This window comes from Malaclemys terrapin, chromosome 23, assembly GCF_027887155.1.
Source record: "Malaclemys terrapin pileata isolate rMalTer1 chromosome 23, rMalTer1.hap1, whole genome shotgun sequence".
Lineage (NCBI taxonomy): Eukaryota > Metazoa > Chordata > Testudines > Emydidae > Malaclemys > Malaclemys terrapin.
The window spans coordinates 18,090,392-18,118,073 of record NC_071527.1 but is presented as its reverse complement, the minus strand read 5'-3'; the positions used below and the strand labels follow the sequence as shown (position 1 = coordinate 18,118,073).

Below are 27,682 nucleotides of genomic sequence, written 5' to 3'. Positions count from 1 at the left end.
TCGCACCGGGCGCTGCATTGACCTGCTATGAGATAGTCCTTGCCCTAAAGAGCTTACAGTCTAACTAGACAAAGGTAGGGAGGGGAAACTGAGGCACGGAGGGAAAAGTGGCTCACCCTAGGTCACCCAGCAGGACAGTAGCAGAACCGGGACCAGACCTGCCGCACGCCCCAGCCCTGTCACTGCCCTGATGTTTAACAGACCAGCAGCAGTGCATAGTTTTTCCAATAGCTTTATTTTTAACAGGTTACAAATGGGATGAAGGTAATACTGACATCAGCGAATACACCTCTTGGTATATGCGACTAAACAGGCCCCCCCCCAGGTATAAACCGAGTGCTGAGCTCACCGGCCCCCGCCCCCGGATACTGCCCCAGTGTGCGGGGGGAGGGGAATTATACAATGTTAATAAACATGGCTGGGGGGGGGGGTCAGGCAGCAAACAGAAACTAAAAAAAAAAAAGACAGATTTGTACGGCGGCTTTGACCCAAGCCCCAAATGTTGGGGGGGGGGGAATAAGACATCATCCTAAAAGCCCAACTGGATCCGCTTTCCACGCCGGCTGGCTGCGTCCGCCTAGGCCCTAAATAACTTCGAGCGGTCGGGGTTTTCTTGGCGTATATTAATATATAGATTTGATATAAAAATAGGAATGTTTCCTTTGCTATTTGTTGCTTTTTAAAAGCGATTGCCACACACTTCGGTTCCAACGTCTTTCCCGTCCTTTGGCCGGCGAGAAAGGCCTTTTTGGAGAAGGTTGGTACTAAAAAACGTTTTGTTATTGCAATTAAAAGCTATATAGAGACAGGTAGATACATAGAGAGAGGAGGTGCTGCCCCCTACTGGCCAGGTAGGGTAATTAATCCATGCAAATTTACCAGGCTGGCATTTTTAGGAAAGTTTTTTTTAAAAATCTGCTCCCTTTAAAATCGATTCTAGAAACAGAGCCCCAGCTGCTTCCATCATAGAAATAACACTGAGTAGAGAGAGCTTTTTTAAGTGTGAAAAAAATCCAGAGGGGAAACTGAGGCACGGAGCGACAGACTGTGACTTGTCCAAGGTCACATGCACAGGAGGACTCTGGGTCTGTCACCTGAAGATGGACGGAGTACCCACAATGCACCAAAGAGCCCCCCCCCATCGCCAGCCCAATGGGGGGACAGGGGAGGGGAGCTCCCGGTTGACGTGGAAGAATGGACCCGGATGGGAACCCGGTGTCTGCCGGAGGCAGGCCGGGGCGATGCAGCTGCTGCTGGAGTGGAGCCTATCAAACCAGCCGTGGCAGGGCCCATGGGACCAAAGCCAGTGGAGACTTAGAAAACGCAGCTACCAGATTTCCGCTGCCGAGCTTGTCTCCGGCTTCCTTCGTTTCGTGTCCTTGCTGCCCCCCGACATCCATCCCAATGCCCACCAGCAAGCAGCAGCCGCCCCCCAGCTCCGGCTGGGACAGAGGCTCCAGTGGCTTGGCTCGGACCGCAGGAGGGACGAGTTTCAGTGCTTGGGGTGGACGGCATTCCCTCGCGACACACACCCTTCCTCCCCCCACATCTCGATCGGTGTCTTCGGGGGGCGGGGGGGAACACAGCAGGTCCCTCCTCCGCTACTGAGCCTCGGGGGGCAGGACGGCTGCTGCGGTCTCGGCTTTCGGCTGCTTTGGGGTCCCCTGGAAAGAACATTTCGGCTTCAGTGTCGACCTAGCCTTGGCCCCGTCCACCCGCTCCCTGTCCCCATTTTACAGATGGGGAAACTGAGGCCTGGAGCGGGGACGGGACTTGCCACTGGTCATGCACAACAGATCCAGAATTCGGACCCAGGGTGTCCGCTCAGCTGTGCTCAGGGAGCCTTTCAGAGAGCCGGGGATAAACGCCCAGCCCGGGGGCCAGACGGCTCTAAGCTGCAGGTGTCTGTGTGTGCGACACGCCTCGGGCTGCTCCCCACAGACCCCCTGGGTACTGCCTGCCCCCCCCCAAGACACTGTCCCCCCACCCCCATCCCTGGAGGTTCCATCTCCCTGGGGGCCCCAGGCTCTGAGCTGACCCACCCGCTCCCGCCTGGCGGTGACTCCCGCAGCCGTGCCGAGGGGCTGCCGGCCCCCAGCTCTGCCTGGCCTGCTCGCTGCCCCATCCCCGGGGCTCCCTCTGTCGGGGCAGCACTGCCCCATGGCTCCCCCCTGCTACAGCCACTAGGGGCTGGGGGAGCCGGCGGGGGGCACTGAAAAACAGGACCCAAGCCCGGGAAAGCTGGACACGGCCCTTGGCATGGCCCTGCTCCATTTGCGTCAGTGTGTGGGGGGGTGTTCCACACCCCGGGCCAGGCTCTGTCTGCACCCGGGGGGCTCTGGCGCACCCGTCACTCACCGGGGAGGGCGGCTTGGCGAAGTTCAGGTGGGCGTACAACATGACGGCGATGTCGTTCTGCCCGGCCTCCAGTGCGATGGACAGGGCCGTGCTGCCGTCCTGCCAGAGGGGATGGGGTTAGGGGCGGCCGGCGGGGACTGGATCGCCCGGGGCGGGGGCTCCCCGATGCACCTGTCCCCTCTGGCTGCCCCAAAGCAGCGAGCACCCCCCTGGCCCGGCCCAAGGGGGCTCCCGCCCGTCGGGGAATGGATACGCAGTGGGCTGATGCATATAGGCCAATATGCAAATCAGGACATCGCCTTGTTTGCATAAGCGCCCCCCACCCCCCCCAGAGTATCTGCAAAACTGGGTCTCCCCCCGCCCCCAGCTCGAGGGCCCCCCTTTAAGCTCCCCAGGCCGGCGTGGCACTCACGTGGTCGGCCAGGCCCACGTGGCAGGCGGGCGTGGCCAGCAGCAGGCGGGCGATCTCGGCGTGCCCGTGTTCGCAGGCGCACATCAGGGCCGTCGAGCCGTCGGCGTCCTGCAGGTTCACGTCGGCCGCGCAGGCCAGCAGAGCCCGCACCATGTCTTGCCGCCCGTGGCTTACGGCCAGCATCAGGGCCGTCTGCCCGGCCTGCGGGGAGCCGGGGTCAGCGGGGCCGGGGCGCGGTTGTGGGCTTGATTCGTGGGGGCAGGTGGGAAGGGGGAACTCAGTGGGAGGGGAAAGATCCATGGGGGAGGGTCTGTGGGGGGGCAGGGCGGGGGGGGGAATCTCAGGAGAGATCTATAGGGGTGAAGAGTCCACAGGGGACAGGAGGGGTGGGGAGGGTGTCTGTGGGAGGAGGGGTTGAGGGAGGAGTCCGTAGGGAAGGTGGGTGGGGCGGGGGCCATGTGGGGCAGAAGGGGTTGCACCCAGGCTAGTTCAGCCCCCACCCCGGCCGTTCACCAGGGCGCCCATCGCAGCCAGGAAACGGCTCCTAGCCACAAGCCAGTGCAGGGACCCCAGCCCCCCGTGCTCCCAGCCAGCTCCCCCAGCCAGTCCCCAGCCCCCCCGCGCTCCCAGCCAGCCCCCTGCACTCCCAGCCAGTCCCCAGTGCTCCTGGCCAGACCCCCGGCCAGTCCCCAGCCCCCTGAACTCCCCAGCCAGATCCCCCCCACCGCTCCCGGCCTGCCCCCGCCCACACCTGGCTGGCCTTGGCGTTGACGTCCCCCAGCTGCAGCAGCTGCCGGATGGTGGCCATGTCGTCGTCGGAGCGGGTGGCGGCCAGCGCCGTCAGCATGATGGCCGTGTAGCCCGCTTTGTTCTGCTTGTCCACGTTGCACAGGCCTGGGGAGGGAAACAGAGTCAGTAGAGGGGAGTCCCCCCCGGGCTGGAATAGAACCCAGGAGTCTGGGCTTCAAACGCCCCCCCCCGGCTCTAATCACTAGCCCCCACAACCTGTCCCCCCCCCGGCTGGAATAGAACCCAGGATTCCGGGCTTCAACCCCCCCCGCTCTAACCACTAGCCCCCACCCCCCAGGCTGGACCTCCCCGACGTGGCCCCTCACCGGTCTCCAGGAGGTGCTGCACCACGGGGAAGTTGGAGTGCGAGACCGTGTAGTGCAGCGCCGTGTTCCCGTTCCCGTCCGCCATGTTGAGGACAAACTCCAGCAGCCGGGGCGAGAGGGCGCGGTACGCGGCCAGGTGCTCCCCCACGGCCTCGGGGGCGGCCTCCCTGTGGCAGGACAGCTGCAGCCAGTCCTGCAGCACCAGCGTGTAGGCGGCCTTCTGAGGAGAGACGGGGAGAGGGGTTTCGCCTGCGGCCTTTGGGAGGAAGTGACACGCCCCTGCTCCAACCACTATACCCCCCTCCCCCTCCCAGAGCTGGGGCTAGAACCCAGGAGTCCTGGCTCCCAGCTCCCTGCTCCAACCACTAGACCCCACTCCCCTCCCAGAGCTGGGGCTAGAACCCAGGAGTCCTGGCTCCTGGCCCCTCCTGCTCTAACCACTAGAGCCCACTCCCCTCCCAGAGCCAGGACAGAACCCAGGAGTCCTGGTGTGACGTTGCACTCCATATGTTTATGGAAATATGCTAATAAGTGTGACTATAATGTAACTGGAATATGCCTTATGCAAAAGGTCTCTTGTAAGGTATCATTACAAAGCTGTGCATCTCTCTCTCTCAGTGTTATAGAGGGTGGACAATTTCTGAGTTTACCCTGTATCAGCTTTATACAGAGTAAAACGGATTTATTTGGGGTTTGGATCCCACTGGGAGCTGGGTGTCTGGGTGCTGGAGACAGGTGACCTGCTGAGTAGTTTTCAGTTAAGTCTGCAGCTTAGGGGGTTCAGACCTGGGTCAGTGTTGCAGCAGGCTGGCATGTCTGGCTCAACGAGGCAGGGTTCTGAAGTCCCAAGCAGACAAAGAAAACGGGCTCAGAGGTAGTTTTAGCACATGAGGTGACAGTCCCAAGGGCGTCTCTGTGAACGAACCCGTCACAGTGGCGTAGTCGGCAGGATCTGTGCACAGCTGATTGCTTGGAGACACTGGTGGTGATTTTAAGTGAACTTTAAGTGTGGTGGCCGGAGAACAGACCAAGTGGTTACTGGTTTGTTGTTTTCTGTGTGTTTATTTCGGGGGAGGGAAATAAGCACAAGAAAGCAGGAAAATGACTCCCCGGGAGGCAGCTACAAATCTAGAGCTGGCCAGACTGGAAGCGGAAGAGAAGCCAAAGGACCACGAGTTTCAAATGTGGCCGGCAGAAATGAGGCTCAAAGCAGCAGCTGCGGCCAGGGAAACCATGGAGGCCCGGCAACAGTCTCAAATTGAAGCACAGAAAGCTGCCCAGGAGGAGACGGAAAGAGAGAGGCGGTGAGCCCTGGAGTTAAAAGACAGAGAAATACAGGCCCAAATTGAGACCCAGAAGCATGAACTGGCTGTAATGGAGTGGAAGAGACAAAACCCTTCAGCGGCTGGCTCCACTACCCCAGAAATCCCCAAATGGGAACGATTATGTCCGCAGTATGATGAATCCAGTGATATTGCCGAATATTTCATCACCTTTGAGAGACTGTGCACTCTCCATGCGGTTCCTGAAGATCAAAAAATGACCACTTTGGTTGCAAAATTGACTGGCAGAGCTCTGGCCATATTCAATAAGATGCCTATTGATGATGCTTCAAACTATGGTAAATGTAAGGAACTGGTTTTGAAACAGTTCCAGATTACACCTGAAACCTACAGGGTAAAATTCAGGAGTTTTACAAGGGGATCGGGATTAAGTAATGTGGCCTATGTAAATGTAATGAGAGATTTGTTAGACAAGTGGGTGAGGGGGAAAGGCATTACAAGCTTGGAAGAAAGGTGTGATTTGCTTACTCAGGAACAGTTCCTGAATATGTGCAGTGATGATGTAAAACAGTATTTGTGGGAGGAAAGGGTGGATGTAGTGGGTGAGTTAGCCGGGTTTGCAGACTCATACGAGCAGTCACAAGCTGCAATTAAACATAAACCACTGGCAGAGGGGTACAGGGTCGGGCGAAAGCAGAATCACCTGGGAAAAAGGAGGCTGGGTGGTCACCTCCCCATTCTCCAATTACTTGTCCCAAGTCTCCTGTCCAAACAGAGGAGCCCAGAGGTGCTCTCATTGTAAGTCAACTGAGCACCTGAGGAATAAATGTCCTTGGCTGAGTGGCCTACATTGCTGTGTGGAAGGGGAAACTGAGGCACCCGCCTCATGGCATTGGTGGCTAAATGCCAAGACACCTACGCTTTAACAGATATTGCTGTTAGCAATACTACACCCCAACCTGTTTTCAGGCACCTGCGGACCTGAAACCCAGAACTTTGCAAGAACACCTATGAATGACATCATAGGGTTTAAAGGTACTGGGAGGGTGTGTCACCAGAGATGACCAGGGATTTTACATGAACTGCCTCCACCATGGACAGTGTCCAAGACTCCGGCAGTAAGTTCAGGAGGAGGGTATGACGTCGCACTACATATGTTTATGGAAATATGCTAATGAGTGTGAATATGACGTAACTGGAATATGCTTCATGCAAAAAGTCTCTTGTAAGGTATCATACAAAGCTAATAATCTAGTGAGGGTGGTCATCCTATTTGTATGAATGTATCATTCTTGTATCTAAACTAGGAATATGAAGTATAACTCTGAGGTCCTACTGTGATTATGCAAAGTGGGCCATTAATGGTGGCTTGGAATCTTGACGGCTCCCGTTAACCAGGATAATTGACACTAGATGGCTCTGTTTACCTGCAAGCCTCCACTGCATACATGCAGGCCAGTCCTGGAAGAATGGAGGGGGGGGGGGGGCTGACAGGACATGTGACCATGTCACCTGGTACTGGAATCCATCTTTAACCTGGTGCTTTTCCATTTAGAAGGAGGGGTGGGGACCCAGAGAGAGAAAAGATTCCCGCCTTGTGCCAAAGCTATAAAAGGGAGTGGAACAAAGGGGGCTGGAGTCATGAGAAATCCCCTAGTTACCACCTGAGCTGGAACTAACAAGGACTGTACCAGGGGAAAGGATTGGGCCCTGACTAGGAAGAAGTCTACTTTGTGAAAGAAGCTTATTGGAACATCTCTGAGGGTGAGATTTACCTGTATTTAGTTTCTTAATGTATCAGGCTTAGACTTGCGTGTTTGTTTTATTTTGCTTGGTGACTTACTTTGTTCTGTCTGTTATTACTTGGAACCACATAAGTCCTACTTTTTATACTTAACAAAACCACTTTTGTTTATTAATTAACCCAGAGTAAGTGATTAATACTGGGGGAGCAAACAGCTGTGCATCTCTCTCTATCAGTGTTATGGAGGGTGGACAGTTGATGAGTTTACCCTGTATAAGCTTTATACAGAGTAAAACGGATTTATTTGGGGTTTGGACCCCATTGGGAGCTGGGTGCTGGAGACAGGAACACTTGCTGAGCTGTTTTCAGTTAAGTCTGCAGCTTTGGGGGTCAGACTCTGGGTCAGTGTTGCAGCCGGCTGGCGTGTCTGGCTCAACAAGGCAGGTACTGAAGTCCCAAGCTGCCAGGGAAAACGGGCTCAGAGGTAGTCTCAGCACATCAGGTGACAGTCCCAAGGGGATCTCTGTGACTGACCCCGTCACTCCTGGCTCCCAGACCCCCTGCTCTGCCCCAGGACAACGGGGCCCTGGGGTCTTTACCCTCTAACCCTAGTACAAAGAATTAACGGGAGCAAATCTTTGCCTGGCACCTGGTTTTGCTCTGTTTACATCCCCCCACCCTGTTTCGCTCAGCTGACATGAACGAGGCGCCTCATTTCACTTTGAGGCCACGTCAGTTTCGCCTCTGCTTTGCTGGCAGAATCCTGCCGGGGAATTTCCCGGTTGTTTGAGCCCCTCTGCGGACCCTTCGCCGGGCTTCGCGTTGTATAACTCCTGGCCCTTCCCGGGGTGCTCCCTGCAGCTAGCCAAGAGGGCAGTGCGAAGGGAGGCAGCGTGGCCTCAGAAGCCCGGGGATCTCCTCCCAGCTCTGCCCCAGGCCCCCTGGGTGAGCTGGGGCAGGTCATGTCCCCTCCCCGTGCCTCAGTTTCTCAGCTGATGAACCTGTGACCTGCTTTGCAAAGGGACCTGAGCTCTAGGGATTATTCTTGTTAATTCCTCTGCCTCCATTAAACCACCTGCGGGGCAGGAAGCCGGGCCGTGGCGGGGTGTGTTCTGGGCTCGCTGTGCCAGCAGAAAGCAGCGAGAACCCAGGAGTCCTGACACCACCCACAGCCTGCACCAGGATGGTTCACTGTTTCCCTCCTCCCCCCGGTGGCTACTCTGTGAACAGCAGTTGGTCTAGAGCCTGCAGCTCAGGCAGCAGCAGCCTGGGCTGTCGCACCCTGAGGTCCCAGGTTCTATACCCGCGCACGGCCCCGTATCGCTCCGTACCATCTCCTTGTCCATGAGCATGTCCGGGCTCTCCAGGTACTTCTGCAGGGTTTCACAGGCTGCTAACAGCTCCGGGCTGAGTCCTGTCCTGCAACGAGAGGGGGAGCAGGGGGCTAGTGGGGTCTTCCCCATTGGGGGGGGGGGGATCCTGAAGCCCTGCAGAGGTGGCTGGTCACTGAAAGTGGCACCCAAGGGGTTAGGTCGGGTCTAACGGGCAGCAGCGCCAGGGCAAGGCGACCGGAGGTGAGAGGGTGCAGGACAGACGGAAGCCAAGGGGCCAGTCGCTCAGGGCATGATCCCGGCTCAGGCTGCAGCCCTGAGAGCCCAGCCTGGGCCTGGGGTAGTCTCGGCTGGGCGGGGGCAGAGCCCAACCAGGTGCCGAAGATGTTAGCCCAGCTGGGATCCAGACAATTCCCTGGCACAACATTCCCCTCCCACAGCTGGGAGAGAACCCCGGAGTCCTGGCTCCCTGGTCTAACCCCTGCTCTAGCCACTAGACCCCACTCCCCTTGCACGAGGGCACAGACCCCTGTAGAGTTACCCAGTGCCGCTCCCTGGTGCCGCTCTGGGGGGTTCCCCTGCCGTCGCCGTGTCGCTCTCCGCAGGGACTCTCTGGGGGGCTGTCGCCGGGGGCCTGGGGGTCTCCGTCTGCCCCGCAGGGGGCCCCTCGCTGGCCTCATGGTACTCGCTCTCCGTGCTCTCGTTGTCGGAGGAGTTTTCGGCTGTGCTGGAGCCCGAGGAGGTGGACTCGTACCTGAGGTGGGGAGCGGGCTCAGAGCTGGCAGGGCAGCACCAGAGCTCGCGCCCCTCCCAGAACCCAGGAGTCCTGGCTCCCACCCCCCGCTCTAACCACTAGACCCCACTCCCCACCACAGCTGGCAAATAGAACCCCGGAGTCTTAATGCCCAGCCCCCCCCTGCTCTAACCATTAGACCCCTGTGACAGTATTGACATGAACTGTGACCGTGTAGATCATTGTTGCAACCACTGTTATATATTTGCAGCAAGTATCATACAAAGGTTGTCGTGTGAGGTGTCTATACAGAGGTTATGATTTGCTGGTTATGATGATGCTGTGTGTGTGTGTGTGTGTGTGTGATTTGTGCAGTTTATTGGCTCTGTACTTGTATCTCAATGTGTTTGATTCTACGTAGCCTCAGTGAAGCATCTGGTCGGCTTCTTGAGACAGGACAATTCTCAGGAAGTGCCCAGTCAAGAAACACTTAACGGACGGACGATGGACTTTGGGAGACATCAATCCTCATCTGAGCTTTCCTGGGAACCTTCAAACTAACATGGAAACAAAGGGCTGCTGTGATTTTCCACAGTGAGAATGGAGGGGTCCTTCCACCTGGCAGAGAATATAAAAGGCCCTGGAAACCCCTCCATTTTGTCTTCAATCCTGCTTCTGACCTCTGGAGGGACTTTGCTGCAAACTGAAACTCTGAACAAAGGACTGAATGACCCATCCCAGCTGGGGATGTTCCAGAGATTTGATTTAAATCTGCAGTTTATGCTATCACTGCTACAAGACTGAACCCAGAACTTTGCCATCACTGTATGTAATTGATTCCATGTAACCAATTCTAGCTCTCATCTCGATCTTTTTCCTTTTATGAATAAACCTTTAGATTTTAGATTCTAAAGGATTGGCAACAGCGTGATTGGTGGGTAAGATCTGACATATATCGACCTGGGTCTGGGGCTTGGCCCTTTGGGATCAGGAGAACCTTTTTCCTTTTATTGGGGTCTTGGTTTTCATAACCATCTGTCCCCATAACGAGTGGCACTGGTGGGGATACTGGGAAACTGGAGTGTCTAAGGGAATTGCTGGTGTGATTCGCCAGTGGGGTGAGACCAAAGTCCTCTCTGGCTGGCTGGTTTGGTGCCTTTGAAGTGGAGAAACCCCAGCCTGGGGCTGTAACTGCCTGACTCTCAGCAATTTGTCCTGAATTGACACTCTCAGAAGTGTCCCACCAAAGGCAGCATCATTACAACCCCATTTCCTGAAACGCCAATAGAACCCAGGCGTCCTGGCCACCAGCCCCCTCTCCTCCTGCTCTGATCCCCTACACGACATGGCCACCTGGGGCGGGGGCAGCTCCGCAGTTCCCCTTACCCGCCGTTGATGCCCACAAACTGGAGACTTTTCTTGCCCACCAGCTCCGGGGCCTCCTCCTGCCTCTTCGTGCCAGATCTGACGCCCCCCTGAGCCGAGGCTGCGGGGAGACGAGCAGAGAGGCCAGGATCAGAGACCGGCCCGGGCCCCCCATTCCTGAAGCCCCTTGGCTGCCCCTAAAGTCCCTGGCCCACCACACCCCTCACCTGGGTCCCTCGCCTCACTCGGGCACGGTGCAGCCGGCATGAGGTCCGGGGCCACTGGGGCCTCTGGCTTCTGGGGGGCTCTGGTGAGAGGGGGGCGAAGGGGGGGAGGGTTACAGACACAGACCCATGCCTGGGTGGCACTGCTGACCCTGGGCTGGCTGGTGGGGGAGATGCTAGGTTGCCAGCTGGGCCCGGCCCGACACAACCGGGGCCTGGCAAGGCCTGTGACCGGTGCCCGGCAGGCCGGGGCGATGGTGGAGTGTGGGGGAGGGGTTGGTTGGGAAATGGGATCAGAGATCCCCCCGCCACCCCTTAGCAGCAGTCCTTGCATCCATGGGCCCAGTGCCCCCCCCAGCAGGTCCCGTTCCACCCTCCAGCCTGCCCCCATGTGGGGCAATCTGGGGTGGGGCTGGGTGACACAACAAGCACGGCTAACAAGCACGGCTCATGGTAACTGCTAATCAAATCTCAGGATCCAGCCTCAGCTCCAGCGTCGGCAACCCAGAGCCCCCTCCAAGCCCCCAGAGGAGCCGGTGGGGGACCCAGGGGTCCAGGCTCCCAGGCCTTGTAGCCGGGAAGGGACCCAGGGGTCCGGGCGCCCAGGCCCTGTAGCCGGGAGGGGGACTCAGGGGGCCTGGGCTCCCAGGCCCTGTGGCCGGGAGGGGGACTCAGGGGTCCGGGCTCCCAGGCCCTGTGGCCGGGAGGGGGACTCAGGGGTCCGGGCTCCCAAACCATGAAGCTACAATCCCGGCTAGGGCTGGGAAGGGACCCAGGTGTCCTGCGCTGCACTCGCTGTCTTGTGTGGTTTCCTAGCCCTGCACAACCCTTGCCCCCCGGTCCCTCCCAGGCCTTCCCCCCAGCCACCCCCCATCTCCCCTTTCAGCTCTGAGGCTTAGGCCAGCTGCCCCCCACGTCCAGGGGGTCCCCCCCACAACTCCGCTTGTGAGACCTGAGATCCCTCAGTCATCACAAAGGGGCCTGATTCTCAGTGACTCTTGCCCCGCTTCCCCGCCCTCCCCCCCGGGTGGAAGTGTCCCTCCAAGGTCACTGCTTCCTGGCATAGGGGGACGGGTGGGGGGCATGGCCAGAGCACACGGCATTGTGGGTATTCTCCGCTTGGCCGTGCATGAGGTAAAGCATCCCCAAGGCTGCTGGAAGTGACACCGGCTCTGGGTAAGCCAGTGGGGAGGGGACGGAGCTAAGGAGACTCAGACACCACCCCCCAAGGACCGGCCGGACATTTGTGGAGAGAGCTGGGGCCCCAGGAAACAAGCCTGGAGCCACCCCAGAGTCACGGGCAACGGGACTAGCGGGCAAGTGGGTTTGTCCGTCTGGCCGCTGGGAAAGGACTGAAAAGAACCAGAACTCCTGGATTCCGAGCCCCCTTTGATCTCCCCAGGGAGGAGCTGGTTAAAGTCTGTCTCGCCTGCTCTAAGCAGCTGGCCCAACCATCCTCTCCAAACAACCCCCGCGATTTCGGCCAGGCGGGAGACGGGGGATGGCCAGCGGTGTCCCCCCCACTGACTCCCCACTTGGTAAGGCAACTCCCATCTTTTCATGTGCTCTGTATTTATACCTCCCTACTGTCTTTTCCACTCCATGCATCCGAGTGGGTTTTAGCCCACGAAAGCTCATACCCAGATACATTTGTTAGTCCCTGAGAAAAATCGACCCTTCCAAATCTGGTTCTAATCGATGGACCTACGAACTCAGGGCACGTTGTTCCCTGCAAAACCCAGCTGAGTTCTTCCCCTTAACTCGAGTAAAGATCCTAGTGAAGCCCCCACAAATCAAGACGGTTCCGATGAATTTGGAGGTCCCGCTAAACCCCAGACGCCCTTATGATTTTGACCTTGATCTGCTAACTCGTGTTCGAATCCTACCAGCCTCTCACTCGCCTGAGTGGACACCAGTTAGCCCGCACCTTGTAGCTGGGCTGTGTAGACGTGCCCCGTAGCTGGGCTTTCAAACCAATCTAGATTGGGCTGGTTGGACGAGTGCAGATCTCACCAAAACCCAGCCCATTCGGATCACCTGGCGCCAAAGGCCGTGTGTGGACGCTCCGATGCCGGTTTGAGCCGGGTTTATTTCGGCTTAGGGCAGGCAAAGAAGCGTGGCCGAACACAGAATTTCGCTACAATCCAGCTGAAAACCGGGCGCAGCTTCCTTGTGGAGACTGGCCAGGGGCAGCTTTGGGGGTTCATGGGGCCAGGGGCTGCCAGGGAGGCTGTGGGGGGTGGGGGTGAGGGAGCCCACTCAGCGCCCGCCCCACAGCGGTGCCGCCCGTCCCGTGATGGAGGGGCAGCCAGACCGAACCTGAGCAGCACAGGGACCCTACATCTGCTTGGCAGCACTGCTCTGTTGCTCGGCCACCCGCCGGGCTGGGATTAGGGGGGCGGGGACGGTACCCCCATTGAATCTGGACGCCCCTGGGACAGGCTGGCCTAGCAGGCTGGGGAATGGGACACGGGGCCTTTCCCCTCTGGGGGGGCTGGATGGGGGAGAGCCTGGCTCAGGGGGGTGGGGAATGGGACACAGGGCCTTTCCCCTCTGGGGGGCTGGATGGGGGGTCCCTGGTTCAGGGGGGTGGGGAACGGGACACGGGGTCTTTCCCCTCTGGGGGGTACTGGATAGGTGGGGGGGATGGGCTGGCTCGGCGCAGGGGAACGGGACACGGGGTCTTTCCCCTCTAGCTCTGCCCCCCAGTAATTCCCACCCCAGCACTGACCAGGGGGGCAGGGAGCCCCTAGCCAGACAGGGGAGGAAGGACACAGGGCGCCCCCGCCCCCGATGCCTGCGCTGGGCCGTACCTGGGGAGGCTCCACCGCCCAAGCCCGTCTCCTCCCCGCCGGGTTCGGCCGCGATGCTGATCTTCTTGACGCCGTGGATGGGGGCGGCGTGGGGCGCAGCGGCGTGGATGGGGAAGACCGTTTCCACCACCACGGCCTGGGGCGGCTCGCCCAGCGTCAGGGCCCGCAGGCTGGCGTAGGGCTCCTTGCTCTCCAAGCTCTGTGCCCGCTGCGGCCGGTGGGCCATGCCCGTGGCCATGCTGGCGGCGATCTCCGGCTCCCGCTGCACCTGGATCACCTTGACCGTGTCCGCCTTGACGGGCACCTCCTGCTGCTGCCAGCCGGGGCGTCCCTCTGCCCGCCGCGGCCCCGCGGCCCCCTCCTGCCCGGCCGTGCCCGGCGCTGCCAGCTTCTGCTGGGCCCCCTGGAGCTCCCGGAGAGCCTTCTGCAGCTGCTTCTCCAGCACGGCCACCTTGGCCGACAGGGCCAGCGTGGCCTGGCGCTGCCCCTCCGGTGCCAGCTCCTCCTCGCTCACCCCCACCCCCACGCTCCGCCTGTCCCCCGGCTCCGACGTCCCCACCCCCACCGACCTCCGCTCTGCTGCCGGTGGGGGGCTCAGGGGGGCCGAGCCCTCTGTGCCGCCCCCCGAATCCGGCCTCCGGCTCCCCCCCAGCGGCGAGGTGACCCCCGCCCCGCCCCCTTCCTCCTCCGGGATCTCGATGTAGAGCTCGCCCCTGCCTTTGCCCTTCCCAAACCCGCCCGGGTGGCCCAGGAACTTCTGGCTTTTCAATTGGACGCTGAGCTGCCGCTTCTCCTCCTGGAGCACCGAGATCTTCACCTGCAGCACCGGGATGATCTTCACCTGCTCCTCCAGCTGCCGCAACTTCTTCAGCGCCACGGCCATCTGCTCCCGCACGTGCTGCAGGTGCCCGGGGCTGGGGGACACGGGCGTGGACAGCCCCGAGCTCAGCGGGGTGAACCCAGCCTGCGAGCCGTTCAGCCTGCCCGGGGGCTGCCCGCCCACCAGGGAGCTGGTGGAGCCCGAGACGCTGCTGTGGAGGCTGCCCAAGCCCCCCGGCCCGGCCCGGTCACCCGCCTGGTCCTCCAGCTTCTTGCGGGCGTCCAGCAGGGTCTTCTCCACGCGGGCGTTGAAGGCGCCCGTCCCGCACTGGGGGTAGAAGCCGGGGGCGCAGTAGGAGTAGGAGGAGTGGCGGCTGTCCAGGCTGGCGTTGGAGCAGAGCGACTCGGTGGACGTCCACCAGGAGCCGGCGCCGCGGGGCAGGGAGCCGTAGCGGGGCCGCCGGTGCACCGGGACCCGCCGGATGGTGTTGCCTTTCTCGATGTCGTCCACGTACTTCAGGAAGTCCAGGTCGAGGCGGTAGCCGTACGGCGTCTCCACAGAGTAGGGCAGGGGCGGCTCCTGGGCCCCGAAGGTGGCGGGGGAGGTCGGGGTGGGCTTCCCTGCAAGCGGGGGAAGGGCAGGGGTCAATGGGGGGCACTGGGACCGCACAGGCGTTAGCTGACTCCCCCACCCCGCGCTCATCCCCATTTGCAGAGAGAGAAACTGAGCCACGAGAAAGTTACCCCCAAGTTCATGCAGGGACTAGACCCCCAGAGTCCTGGCACCCAGCCCCCATTTCACCAACCCACTCCCCTCCCCGAGCTGGGGGTAGAACCCAGGAGTCCTGGCACCCAGCCCCCATTTTACCAACCCACTCCCCTCCCCGAGATGGGGGTAGAACCGAGGAGTCCTGGCACCCAGCCCCACACACACATTAACCACTAGGCCCCACTCCCCTCCCCTCCCTGAGGTGGGAACAGAACCCAGGAACACAGTTAGGCCCATGGGATCTGGGTTTATCCAGCGCCTTGCACCCTGGAGGAACGCAAAGGTCCTTGGTAAATTAGTTTTCTATCTATAGGTGCCCAGGCAGCTTCCTTTATCACATGGGTAGAGTGCAGCCACCTCTGGGGTGGGGCACAGCAGCTGTTTATACAGCGCTGAAATGCACCCGCCTCTGGGGTGGAGCGCAGCTGCTGACAATACCCCACAGCACGGCTGCACCGGACAGGAAGTGAGGCTGCTGTATTCTACCGAAACCACATTCAGAGCAGACTTTGGCCCTGACTCCTGGTTTCACACCTGAGCTCTGCAAAGCCCCGACCACAAGCACTCACCGGGGAAGCTGGACTCCATGTGCAGCACCTGCGCCATCCCGGCCCGTGTCCGAGCCTCAGCCCGTCACTGAAATCCCGGGGAGCTCTTAGCAAGCGCGACGACGCAGTCCCACGACCTGCAACGAGAGGCAGCGACGCAGCTGGGAACACGGCCGGGGGAGGAGACAGACCAGGGGGCCCATCTAGCTTCAGCCCCCCCCCCACCATCCCCGACGGGTCTGGCTGGCCCAAGAGTCCTGCGTGAAACCGCTACACGCCCACTCCCCTCCCAGGGCGGGGGAGAGAACCCAGGCGTCCTGGCTCCCAGCCCCCTGCTCTAACCCACCAGCTTCCATTCCCCTCCCAGGGCCGGGGAGAGAACCCAGGTGTCCTGGCTTCCAGCCCCCCTGCTCCAACCACACGACCCCACTCCCCTCCCAGGGCCGGGGAGAGAACCCAGGATTCCTGGCTCCCAGCCTCCCCCGCTCTAACCACCAGCCCCCACACCCCTCCCAGAGCCGGGGAGAGAACCCAGGAGTCCTGGCTCCCAGCCCCCCTCCTCCAATCCCAGTTTGCTTGAAGCCTGACTCTCCAAGCCCCCCTGGCTCTCGCCCTCCCGGTGACCCAGCACCCAGACCGCCCCCCCCAGCACTTTCCCATCTGCTGCATCTGGTTTCCTGGCCCCACTAGGCTGGGCCGGGCGCCAGCAGCGTGGATCCCGCCCTCCCCCATCCGCTCGTTGGGGGGTCTTATGGGGCGTCCCCTCCCCAGCCTGCTGAACCAGCCACGGGGGCGGGGACGTGGCCTCCTGCTGACCCACAGCGTCCCCCGCCCGACGCCTCCTGACTGCCCCGCCGTGGCTGGGGGGGGCTACACGGGCTGAGACTCAACCAACTCGTTCCACTCCTGCCCCCAAGAGCCGTGGGCCGGGGCATGCTGGGACGGAGAGGGACAGGGGGGCCCTTCCCTACTCCATCCACGCCTGGATCCCAGAGCAGGGTCCCCCCCTACCCAGTGTGGAGCCCGGGACCCTCCACCAGCCTCCACACCCCTCCCAGAGCCAGGGAGAGAACCCAGGAGTCCTGGCTCCCACCCCCACCTGCTCTAACCACTGGACCCCACACGCCAGCCGGGCATTAACGTGAGCTGCTTGGCCTGGCTGCTCAGCTGGGGCCCGCTGGGGGTCCGGCCCCCCTGGCACCGTCACACCACGGGCATTTCTGCAAAGGAGATGGGCAGAGAACCAGGGCTGGGAGCCAGGGAGCCACAGGGATTTTCCAGCTCCCTGGCCAGGCTGAGCCCCTGGCGGGGTCATTCCCAGTGCCAGGCCTCCGGAAAGTCTGATGCCGGGCAGGAGAGGGGGCTGGGAACTGGGCCAAGACAGCGTCTCGCTGCGGGGGTAAGCAGCCCCTTGGGGTCAGTTCAGCCTCCCTGGCAGGGGCTGGATCCCTCTGCCGGGCACGTTGATGCCTGGCCGCGGGACAGGAGCAGGGCTTGGGGAGGAGGTGGTGGCTGGGGGACGGCGCTCCTTTCCCAGAGCCGGGGCTCTAACCACTAGACTCCACTCCCCTCCCAAAGCTGGAGAGAGAACCCAGGAGTCCTGACTTCCAGCCCCCCCTGCTCTAACCACCAGACCCCACTCCCCTCCCAGAGCTGGGGAGAGAACCCAGGAGTCCTGCGTGATCCCTACAGATCTGGTGCCAAGGGGCTGGGGCTGGTGGTGGTTACCCCAGAGCACGGGGCTCCGATGCTGTGTTAATTTCGGGGTGCACCCGCCCCCCAGTGGCCCCCCCCAGGCCCGCGCTCACCCGTGCCCCCCACGCACCTCGGGAAAACCCCGAGCCGGGACACGAGCCGGAGAAGATCTGAGCCCGGGGGGGGAGATAGACACGGCAAGAGACACACGCCCCCTCCCGCCAGCCCCATCTGGCAGTGCTGGACGGGGCTGTTCACGGCCCCCCACCCCCCCCGGGCAGCTGCCGCCCATTGATTTTTCCATGTCCCGCTGGGTCGATGGGCCTTTGCCCCCCCCCGCGATGTCTGCGCAGCTGCCCTGGTGCTCTGGGACTGGCGCTTGGGGGGGGATAACTGGGCCCCGAGCCCCCTGCTCAGCCCTGGGGGGGGCACCATCCAATCTAACCCCCCCCCGGGCAGCCAACTGGGGAGCAAAAAAATCAAGCAGAAGGGAAAATAATTCATAGCCAAGGAGCAACTCCCCCCCCCAGTTGTTGCCATGGTGACCGGAGGTGGCATCACCTGCAGGAAGGGCGGGGGGGGCGTAAGGGGGGTAGGGGGTGCTGGGTCCTTTGGAAAATCTGGCCCTGTGCCCTGCCCCTGCTCCCCCCCACACACACGCTCCCCTCCTTCCAGGCTGCTCTGCCCTGGTCCCAGGCGCTGGGTTGGGCCAGGAGACGGGACCCGGGAGCCCCGGCCCCGGCCCGACGCTGCCCCCCACGGCCCGAGGGCCCGGCCCGGCCCCCCAGGCCCTAGTGCAGCGATAAGGCCCATGGGGACAGGAGGGACTCGGGCCCGCCCCCCCGGGGAAGAGCAGGGCCCAGCCCCGCCGGTCCCCCTCCAGCCCCAGCCTCCCCCGGGCCAGCAGCCCCGTGGGGGGGGACAACTCCGTCTGGGCTGCGGCCAGGGGGTATCACTGGGGAGGGGGGGCGGCTCCGGAGCTAAAGCATCAGATGGAAAATAAAACAGTTTAAAGATAGAAGCTGGGGGGGGGGGGGGCTTTTGAGGCACAAACCCAGGAAGCAGCGTCTGGGTCTGGGAGCCGGGGGGAGGGGGGAGCCCTGGCCCCCCCGCTCTGCTGGGGCCCCTCACTCCCGACCCGCAGCCCCTGCTAGCCCAGCCCAGCCCCCCCCAGCTCTGCCGGTGTCCCTCACTCCCGACCCGCAGCCCCTGCTAGCCCAGCCCTGGGCCCCCCAGCTCTGCCGATGCCCCTCACTCCCGACCCGCAGCCCCTGCCAGCCCAGCCCTGCCCCCCAGCTCTGCCGGTGCCCCTCACTCCCGACCCGCAGCCCCTGCTAGCCCAGCCCTGGGGGGAGAAGTGGAAACCCAAGTCTCTCTCCCAGCCCCAGGCCCCGGTCCCTTTGGTGACTGATCTGAGACACAAGCTGGGGTTAATAACCCAGCTGGAGGGTGTGGGAGGAAGCTGGAGAAATGGGGTGGAAGAAGCGGGGGGGGGGATCTGTGTGAGCCGGGGACAGGGCAGATGGGAAGGTGGGGAGCGGGGGGGGCAGAGGCTGGGGGAGCAGATAGGGCAGTGAAGGTGAAGGGCAGAGTGAGGTGGGGGGTGGGCAGTGGGGGGAGCACAGGGGTGGGAGGATGGATGGGGAAGCATGAGGGTGGGGGAGGGGGAGGGGCGATGGGGGGACCACAGCAGGCGAGGGGAGAGCATGGAGAGCATGGGAGTGGGGGATGGAGGGGTGGGTGGGGGATGGGTGGGGGAGGGGAGCATAGGGTAGAGGGGAGCACAGGGAGCGGGGATACAGGAGAGGGGGATGGGCAGTGTGGGGGAGCATAGGCAGAGGGGGAGGGGCAGGGAGGGGGATGGGCAGTGGGGGAGCACAGGGGCCGGGGGAGGGTAGCACAGGGGGGTGGGGGAGGGGCAGTGCGGGAGCACAGGGTGCAGGGGAGGGGTGGGGGAGGGGAATGGGCAGTGTGGGGGAGCACAGGCAGCGGGGGAGAGTAGCACAGGGGGTGGGGGAGAGGTGGGGGATGGGCAGTGCGGGAGCACAGGGTGCAGTGGAGGGGCAGGGGAGGGGGATGGGCAGTGGGGAGGAGCACAGGCAGCAGAGGGGCAGGAGAGGGGGATGGGCAGTGGGGAGGAGCACAGGCAGCAGAGGGGCAGGAGAGGGGGATGGGCAGTGGGGGGGAGCACAGGGGGTGGGGGATGGGCAGTGGGGGAGCACAGGCAGTTGGCGGGGTGGGAGCACAGGCAGTGGGGGGACAGAAGAGGGGGATGGGCAGTGGGGGGGAGCACAGGGGGTGGGGGAGGGTAGCACGGGGGATGAGGGATGGGCAGCGGGGGGGAAGGGAGCACAGGCAGCAGAGGGGCAGGAGAGGGGGATGGGCAGTGGGGAGGAGCACAGGCAGCAGAGGGGCAGGAGAGGGGGATGGGCAGTGGGGGAGCACAGGCAGCGGGGGGGGGGCACACGCACAGCCCGGGTCCTTTCCGTATATGGCAGCAATTTGCTCTAAAAATAAACAGTTTTGCAGGCGGCTACGTGAGAATTTCCTGCCGCTTGGGCCAGGCCCAGCCCCCACCGACCCCCCTCCAGCCGGGGGCACGGGGGCAATGAGGCAAAAGCAACTCGCGGCCCTTCCCCTAGTGGGCGCTGGCTCCCGTCCAGCCCCGGGGGGTGGGGGGTCAGGCCTGTGTGTGCCCTGTTGTGCGTCGAGCGTGGCAGGTCTCTGGCCCTGGGGGGGGGGGGGGGGCGTTACCCCCAGGGGCCCGGCTCCCCCAGCCCCTTTGGCCTGCCCCCCCCCAGGGTGCTAGGCAGGGAGGCAACCTTGGGCCTTGCTCTGGGAAACGCTGGGACACAGCCCCCCGACCCCACCTCCCCGGCAGGGTCCTTCCTGCTGGGGCAGTTCTGCCCCCCCGCTTCCCCCTGCCCTGCCCATAGCGGGGCTCCCCTTCCCCCCGGCCAGCCCTTAGCAAAGCAGGGACTCCCCTGCCCTGCCCACCCGCTGCAGCCTCTTCTGGGGGGATGTTGGGGGAGGGGGCCTCAGGGGAGCCCCACGGGGGGGAAATGAACCAGGACTGGCTGTGTCGAGGGCGTCATCTAACTGCCCATCCCCCCATGGGTCCCCCCATCCCTTCCCTCCCCGAGAGCCCCCATCCCCCCACAGCTGCCCCCAAAACCTCCCCCCAACTCCCGCCCCGCCAAGGGGAGCTGGGTTACATTGGGGCCAAGCCGGTGGGTCCCTGGCCCGTCGGGCAGCACGGCTGGGCACCCCTCCCTGGGCACAGTCACCAGTGAGCCCCTCTGGTCCCGGGGGGCGATACGCTCTGGCCCCCCAACCGCCCGAGGCCAGCGACCCGCTCTCACCCCAGCCAGCGGCGCCTCCCGATGGCTCTGCCTGTGCCGGGGGAGACGGGACCCCAGCACCATGCTTCCCCCTGGCACGTCGCCCGCCCGAGCCGTCTCCACCTGCCCAGCAATGGGCGCTGCCCTGCGGAGCAAAAGGCACCAAGTGTCAGCCATTGAATGGAGGAGAACCCAGGAGTCCTGGATCCCAGCCCCCCCTGCTCTAACCACCAGCCCCCACTCCCCTCCCATAGCCAGGGAGAGAACCCAGGAGTCCTGGCTCCTAGCTCCCTGCTCTAACCACTAGACCCCACTCCCCTCCCAGAGCTGGGGAGAGAAACCAGGAGTCCTGGCTCCCAGCCCCCCTGCTACAACCACTAGACCCCACTCCCCTCCCAGAGCTGGGGAGAGAACCCAGGAGTCCTGGCTCCCAGCTCCCCCTCTTACTCACCAGCCCCCACTCCCCTCCCAGAGCCAGGCGAGACCCCAGGCCTGCTCTTCCCCCCACCCCCGCAGCAAGCTGCCAGCTGGTGCATTTAGGACAATCAGCTCTGCTCCCGAGTCTCCCCCCACAGGCCAGACTCTGCCCAGCCTCTGCCCCCTGCCCCCCCCACGGTGTTTGTGGGAGGCGGTGTTGATCCCCCCTCCCGAAAGGCCCACTGAAGCGACCGGGAGGGGGAGGGACAGACAGACGGCGGGCGGGCGGGCGAGGGAAAGGAGCCGGAGAGGACGAGCTGCTCCCTGACCCCGGCCCCAGGAGCCCCCCCTTCTCCTGTGCTTCCGATGAGTCACCCCGGAGGCCCTGCGGGTGCTGGGCCCAGGAGAGGGGCTGTTCCGGGGGATCCAGGCTGGCCTGGGGCCCTGCCCCACCTGAGCCTGGGTCTGAGCACCGTGCCAGGGCCTGGTCGGCACTGGGGGAACTGGGCTCAGACCAGCCCCTGGCACGGAGCAGGTCGCTTTCAAACCAGCCGTCGCGCTGGACATGGCTGGGCAGGGGCAGGGCAGGGGCAGGGGCAAGGGTAGGATCAGGGGCAGGCCCCACCCAGCTGCTGTGGAAGGATTTGGCCGGTTCCCGGGGCCCCGGCTCCCACACACTGGAACATCCATCGCTCCTGGCGCCGTGGGGTCCTGGCCAGCGCCTGGCTCTGTCCTGGGCCCCACCGAGACGTGGCTCCCGCCCTAATGCAGCCACCTCTGGGGCGGGACAGGGCGGGACAGGGCAGGCAGGCGATCCCCTGGCCAATGCCCCAGTGCAGCGCTAGGGGGCACCATGCTGCAGGGCGGGGGTGGGGCAGCAGGGGGCACTCTCCCCACACACCGGGCCCCACCCTGTTGCCAGCAGCAGCCCAGTGAGGAGAGGAGAGGAGCCCCCCTCCCCGCAACATGGGGCTCTCTCGGGTTGAAGGGCCAGAGTGGGGCTGGGGGGTGGCGCTGCCCCAGGGTAAACTGCCCCCTGGGAGGGGACCCCTGCTCCAGGGAGTTTGCTGTGCCAGCCCCACCTGGCGCCAGCCAGCATCGGCCAGGCAATGGAAACCCCTCCCCCCCCGGCCTGGGATCCCAGGGGACACCGGGGGGGGAGCACTGCACCCAGCAATGCCAGCGCCCCTCAATCCAGACTCAACCTCCTGAAATCCCAGCCCTGGGTTCCCCTCCCCCCCGGGCCATGCTGGTGCCCCTCACTCCCGACCCGCAGCCCCCGCCTGTGGCTTTGCCTATAGAAGGCCAGGAGGCCGGGGCGAAGCTGCCACATTCCTGCTTGTTTTGCAGCCGGGAGCTGCTGGGCGCTGGCTCCGGGACACGCCCGAGGGGCGGGGGGGCCGCACTGCCCGGGTGTCTGTGTTTTCCATCCCCCCCATCCTCCCCCGCCCAGCTCAGGTCCTGCTAATACTGTAGCTCGGGGTGTCCGGAACCCCCGTGGCACCTGTGCCCACCCAGGGACTGTCAGCCCCCAGCCTTGCTGCATGTGCCGGGGGCTGGGAGTCAGGACACCTGGGTTCTAGATGCAGGCCTGGGAGGGGGGTTCTGGGCCCCCAGATCACACCCCAGGGCCCTGCGTCCAAGTGCTCTCCCCACGGGCGCCCCGTACGGACCAGTCTGTACAGGGCCAGGCTGCGGCTTTGGGGGGGGACACTCTCCCCCACCCCACATCTCAGCGCGGCCCCTTTAAGGCAGATCCGCTCCCCGCTGCACAGCCCTGGGCAGCACATGGAACCAATTAGTCCGGGCTGGGCTCACATGGGTCCGGGCGGGGGCTCAGGTTTCAGCATCAGCCGCTCACGCCCAGAGCTGTACGCATGGGATCCCAGCGCTGCGGAGCAGAGAGGCGGCTGCCTCTGGAGTGGGGCGCGGGGGCTGGTTATACAGGGATCCTTCCTCTGGCGCTGAGATGCAGCTGCCTCTGGGGTGGAGCATGGGGGGCTGATTATACAGGGACCCCGCCCCCAGCGCTGAAATGCAGCCACCTCTGATGTGGGGCATGGGGGCTGGTTATACAGGGATCCTTCCGCTGGTGCTGAGATGCAGCCACCTCTGGGGTGGGGTGCAGGGTAGTTATACAGGGATCCCGGCTGCATCTCAGTGCTGGGCGGAATCAGCTACACAGCTGGGAAGGAGGGTGCTGGTGCCGGGCTGGGCTGGTGCCAGGGGTGGAGTGGGTCGGCTGGGCCCAGCCTCGGGGCGGGGGGTGTTTTGGGAGTGGGGGGGGGGCAGTGAATCAGAAACCCGTGATTGCTCCTGGTTGAGGCACCGGAGTGGGTTTTCTCAGACGCCTGCATTCAGCTCTGTTCTAAGCCGCGGAGACCTGGATCCCACACAGCCCCTAGCGACCGTGTGACCTGCCCAGCTCTGACCCCTGCCAGCCCCCCACAGCAAGTGCCCCAAAAGAGGGGGGGGGCACGGCCGGAGGGGCACCCACCTAGCAGGAGCTCCGGGTGCGGCAGCCCCTGGCGAGGCCAGGCTGGTCCCACCCACGGTGCGCTGGGCCGTCGGACACTGCTGAGAGCAGTGACCCCTCTGGGGTGCCCATCCCCGGGGCGTCTGGGCCTCGGACACCGCCCTCAGAGCCGGCCCTGTGGCAAAGACATGGACGGGGTGCCCCGAAACCCACCCCGCGGGCAGAGGCCTGGGGCTGGGGTAGAGGGGAAAGGCCCTGTGCCCCACAGGGGGATGGGGTCAGAGGCCGGGTGAGGGGCTGGCCGGGGGGGGGGGGCAAGACCTCCAGATGGGCTACGCTGCAGCCCCACGGATTTTGGATCTCCTGCCCTGTCTCTGCTCCAGGGAGGAGCTGCCGGAGCAAAGGAAATAAATCGAGACCCCCCCAAAGCTCCCCCCCAGCCACAGGCCCCGCCCGGGCCCCCTTAGGGACTTTTCCTACTTCCGCCTGGGCCTGGCATGAAAGCAGCGATTGTCCGACCTTCCCCCGCCACCCGCGCCTCACTCGCACAACGGAGCTGTTCAGCCTCAGGAGCCCCCAGCCCCACCCCCCAAACAGGGTCCGACCAGGGCACAGGGACCGGGGGGGGCTATGGGGAGCGCTGCATCTTGGGAGACGGGTCCCCCAAAATGGGGGCGTCCGTGCGAATCTTCCCCTTCCGGCCAGCAGCACTGGGGCTCCACAGACCAGGGGGTGGGAGACAGGGGCAGTGGGGGCTTAAATGGACTTGCAGGTTGTGGGGCAGATTCTGGAATAGGGGGAAGGTTGGGGGACCCTTTCCACTCTCCCCACATGGCCCAGAGACCCCCAGAAGGCAGGACCTAGGCCAACCCCCCGGATGCCGTTCCTGGCCCTGGCACTGAGACTGGTGGGAGCAGAGTGGCTGCAAAGGGGAAAAAACAGCCGCATGCATCAGGGCTTCGGCAGCCGCAGGGGGTCAGGAAGACCCACCGCTGATGCAGGGGGCGGGGTCCTCTGGGGCGGCAGGTGCTGGAGATTGGACCAGACCAGCTGGGTCCAGGGATCCAAACTGGGGCGGCAAGGAACAGGGGGAGCTGGGCCCATGGGGCTGGTCTGGTTGGTGGGGGGCAGAGGGGATACTGAGGGGCTGGTCCAGTGGGGGCAGGAGGGATACTGGGGTGGCTGGTCTGGGAGGATGGGGTGTGCCGGGTGGATCCCACAATTCCCACGGCCCCTGGGAACAGGCTCACCCCTCTGCCCAGAGCAGCACCACCCCAGACCCTTCCCCCAAACCCAGCCAGCCCCAGCTGTGGCAGCCGCCCCCAATCCAGACAGAACTGGGCCAAGCAGCCCACACAGCCCAGGGCAGTGACTGTGTGGGGGGGGATCGGGCTGGGGGCTCCTCGAGCTACGATGAGGGGAGACAGAGACTGGCTGATGTGGGTCGGACACCCCCGATCCTCCCTGCAGGCCGGGACCCCCCACCCCTCTGCCCCATCCCTCCTCCCCTGCCCACAGCCCTATGACCCCCCCTTGCAGGCTAAGCCCCCCTTCCCATGGGCCAAGTCCATCCCTCCCCCGCAGGCTAAGCCCCCCCTTGGACCAGCTCGAGTTCATCTCCCAGCACGACTGGGCCCAGCTACCGCGGCCCCTCCCTGCCCAGCAGCTGTTGGGGCCGGTCGGACGCCCCCGAGGTGCTGCAGCTCTGGACTGGGAGCCCGGACACCTGGGTTCCATGCCTGACTCAGATCCCCTGGCTGAGTCCCTTCCCCGCCTCCGTGCCTCAGTTTCCCCCATGTCTAGTTAGACTGTGAGCTCTCCAGGGCCGGCGCTGCCCCGCAGGACGTGTCCCAGCACCCGGAACAATGGGGCCCTGATCTCAGCTGGGGTCTGGGCAGCGCCCAGCACGACAGGGGCCCTGAATTTGGGGGGACGCACAACGGGGGGGGGGTCCCCGATCCCAGCCATGGCTGCCCGAGGATTTTAGCGTCCCCCAGGACGTGGGCACGGAGGAGTTAAGTGCTAATCACCCCTAATCAGCTAATCCCGGTTCTGAGCCTTCCCTTCTGACATCACACATCTCAGCTGCTCCTTGGCACCGTCCCCACAGCCGCCGCGCCCAGCCTGCCCACCGGGGTGGGAGCCTGGCCGGTCACTAGGCCCCGGCCACCCACCGAAACGCCACCCGAGCCCAATCTTCGCCTCCCGAACTTATTACGGGACCCTCCCCCTAAATTTCACCCTCTTAAAGGCCCTCAGAGCCGGGATTCTCCCTCACTGCCTGTTCCAAACGGCTGCCGCGGTCCACACCAGAGGCAGCTGCACTCCTGCATGTGGGGACACAGGAAACAGGCTCTTGTGGTTTACGACCCCGATTCTGCAACTGCTTTTGCACATGCAGAACTGGGATTTTAGCCCGGGAGCTCCAGGCTCTGCCCCTCTGTGTCTGCAGCACCCGGCCCGCCAGGGCCCCAAACTCAGCCACGGCCTGGGGGCGCTACTCCAACATACGTCGTAAACCTCCCGTGTTATAACCTCCCACTGCCTGTTAGACCAGGGGCATTTCCACCCGGGACAGGGAGATCTGGCCTCCAGAGACTGGAGGAGAAATGAGGTATTCCTTATTAGATACTTAGTACCCAGAGACCTGGGCAAGGTTGTGACCCCCCGTCGGGCCGGGCGCTGCCCAGACCCCCACCGAGATCAGGGCCCATCGCGCCGGGCGCTGCACAAACCCCGGCCGAGATCAGGGCCCCGTTGTGCTGGGTGCTGCCCAGATCCCCACCGAGATCAGGGCCCCGTTGCGCTGGGCGCTGCCCAGACCCCAACCAAGATCAGCTCCCTTGTGCTGCACGCTGCCCAGACTCACAATCAGACCCAGTCCCTGCCTCTGGGATCTCCCAATCAAGGGGTCATGGCCCCCACGTTACCCCCGCAGACCAGGGCCACACAGCAAGTCGCTGGCAGAGCTGGGGATTTGACCCTGATCTCCCAGCCCGGGCCATGTGCCAGAAACACGACCCCATCCGCCCCGTATCCCCCCGCCCGGCACCCTCACCTGGCGCCCAGATGTGCACGGAGAAGCCGAGATGCCCGTCCCAGGGCAGCTGGCCAAAGTCTCTATTGTGGGGGGCCAGGCTGGTGCCGAGGGACAGGGCAGGGGCAATCTAAGAACCAGACTGAGGTGGGGGGCCCGGAACCCCGTCTGGGAATCAAACCGCAGGCCGAGGAGGGGGAGCCCCCATCCCCTTCCGATCTCAGCCCCCAGAACTGGGCCGCTCCCGCGTTTCCCTTCCCCAGGGCCCGGGGAGCCCCTGCCCGGCTGGCCCAGCCGCTAGCCACCCCCAGCCCCCAGCCCGCCCGCACACGAGTGGAAAACAAGGGGTAAAGCTGCTGGAGTCTAATGACAAACATCTGGAGCTGGGAGAATGACCAGAGCTCCCCTCCCCCCGGCCCAGAACCGTGCCCTTCAAAAATATATCCGCTGGCTTCCGCCCGGCGCCTTCCCCGACCCGCGGCTCCCCCTCGCCGGGCTGCTGCAAAGGGACCCCGGGGAAAAAAGGGGCCCAGCAAAATACTCCAGCCTCTTCCAGAGCCACTGGGCTGGGAGTCGGGGACTTCTGAGGCCGCCTTCGGTCCCTCGGCGTGTTTCGAAGGGACCATGGCCAGCCCCATCGCCGCCCTGGGATGCAGTTCGATTTCCAGACCCTCCGGACTCCTCTCCTGCGCCTGCCCAACGAGGGGGCTGGAAAGTCGCCCGGCCAAGAACGCGAACGCGAGCGAAGCAGGCGGCCGGGGAGCGTCGCTCGCTTACCTTGGGAGAAGCCCAGACCCGTGTCGGACCTGCCTCGCCCCGTCCCGACCTGGCGAAGGGAGAAGAAAGGCGTTGGTTTCACGAGACCCAGCGGCTCGGGGGGCGTCGCGCGGGGTCGGGATCGGGGTCAGAGAAAGAAGTGGGTGAAGTGACCTGAGCTAAACTCCCTGGAGACGGGACGGACGGGCCCTGGTCTCCGCAGGCCCCAAAGGAGACGCCGGCTCCCGCCGGTTCCCCGCCTTCGCCCTCGACGCCGCGCCTGTGAAGAGCCCCCCAGGGTGGCACCGAATTCCCCAGGCTCCTTGGGAGGAACGGGCAGGTTCCCCGGGTCTCCGGCCTTGCCGGGGGCCGGTCGCGCCCCTCGGGGGCCCTGCACCAAGGCGGCAGGAGGGTCTGGGGGGATTTTGCAGGGGCTGGTACCTTTT

General features: G+C 63.7%; 1 protein-coding gene across 2 annotated transcripts; it reads right to left on the bottom strand.

Annotated features, from left to right (window-relative positions):
* Positions 1 to 216: 216 nt before the first annotated feature.
* On the bottom strand, positions 217 to 27,682 carry KANK2 (KN motif and ankyrin repeat domains 2). 2 transcript variants are annotated; one of them, XM_054013069.1, is made up of 13 exons: positions 27,411 to 27,682; positions 27,258 to 27,306; positions 20,572 to 20,695; positions 15,536 to 15,651; positions 13,379 to 14,818; positions 10,363 to 10,462; positions 8,785 to 8,997; positions 8,244 to 8,331; positions 3,886 to 4,105; positions 3,522 to 3,664; positions 2,771 to 2,971; positions 2,359 to 2,457; positions 217 to 1,664 (listed from the first exon to the last, which is right to left on the bottom strand). In XM_054013069.1, exons 4-13 carry the CDS (start codon positions 15,570 to 15,572, stop codon positions 1,602 to 1,604), a joined length of 2,604 nt encoding a protein of 867 aa, XP_053869044.1. In that variant the 5' UTR covers positions 15,573 to 15,651; positions 20,572 to 20,695; positions 27,258 to 27,306; positions 27,411 to 27,682; the 3' UTR covers positions 217 to 1,601. The 2 variants fall into 2 exon arrangements, with proteins under 2 accessions (XP_053869044.1, XP_053869045.1); XM_054013070.1 differs by lacking the exon at positions 27,411 to 27,682 and having other exon boundaries at positions 3,886 to 4,102; positions 27,258 to 27,390.

What these genes read in the sequence shown, in the direction of transcription:
- KANK2 (XM_054013069.1), bottom strand. Translation starts at nt 15,572, where the DNA reads ATGGCGCAGGTGCTGCACATGGAGTCCAGCTTCCCCG. An exon ending in GGGCGGTGGAGCCTCCCCAG is followed by an intron (nt 10,463 to 13,378) that starts GTACGGCCCAGC and finishes GTCTCCCCGCAG; the next exon opens with CCTCGGCTCAGGGGGGCGTC. An exon ending in GCACCAGGGAGCGGCACTGG is followed by an intron (nt 8,332 to 8,784) that starts GTAACTCTACAG and finishes CTCTCGTTGCAG; the next exon opens with GACAGGACTCAGCCCGGAGC.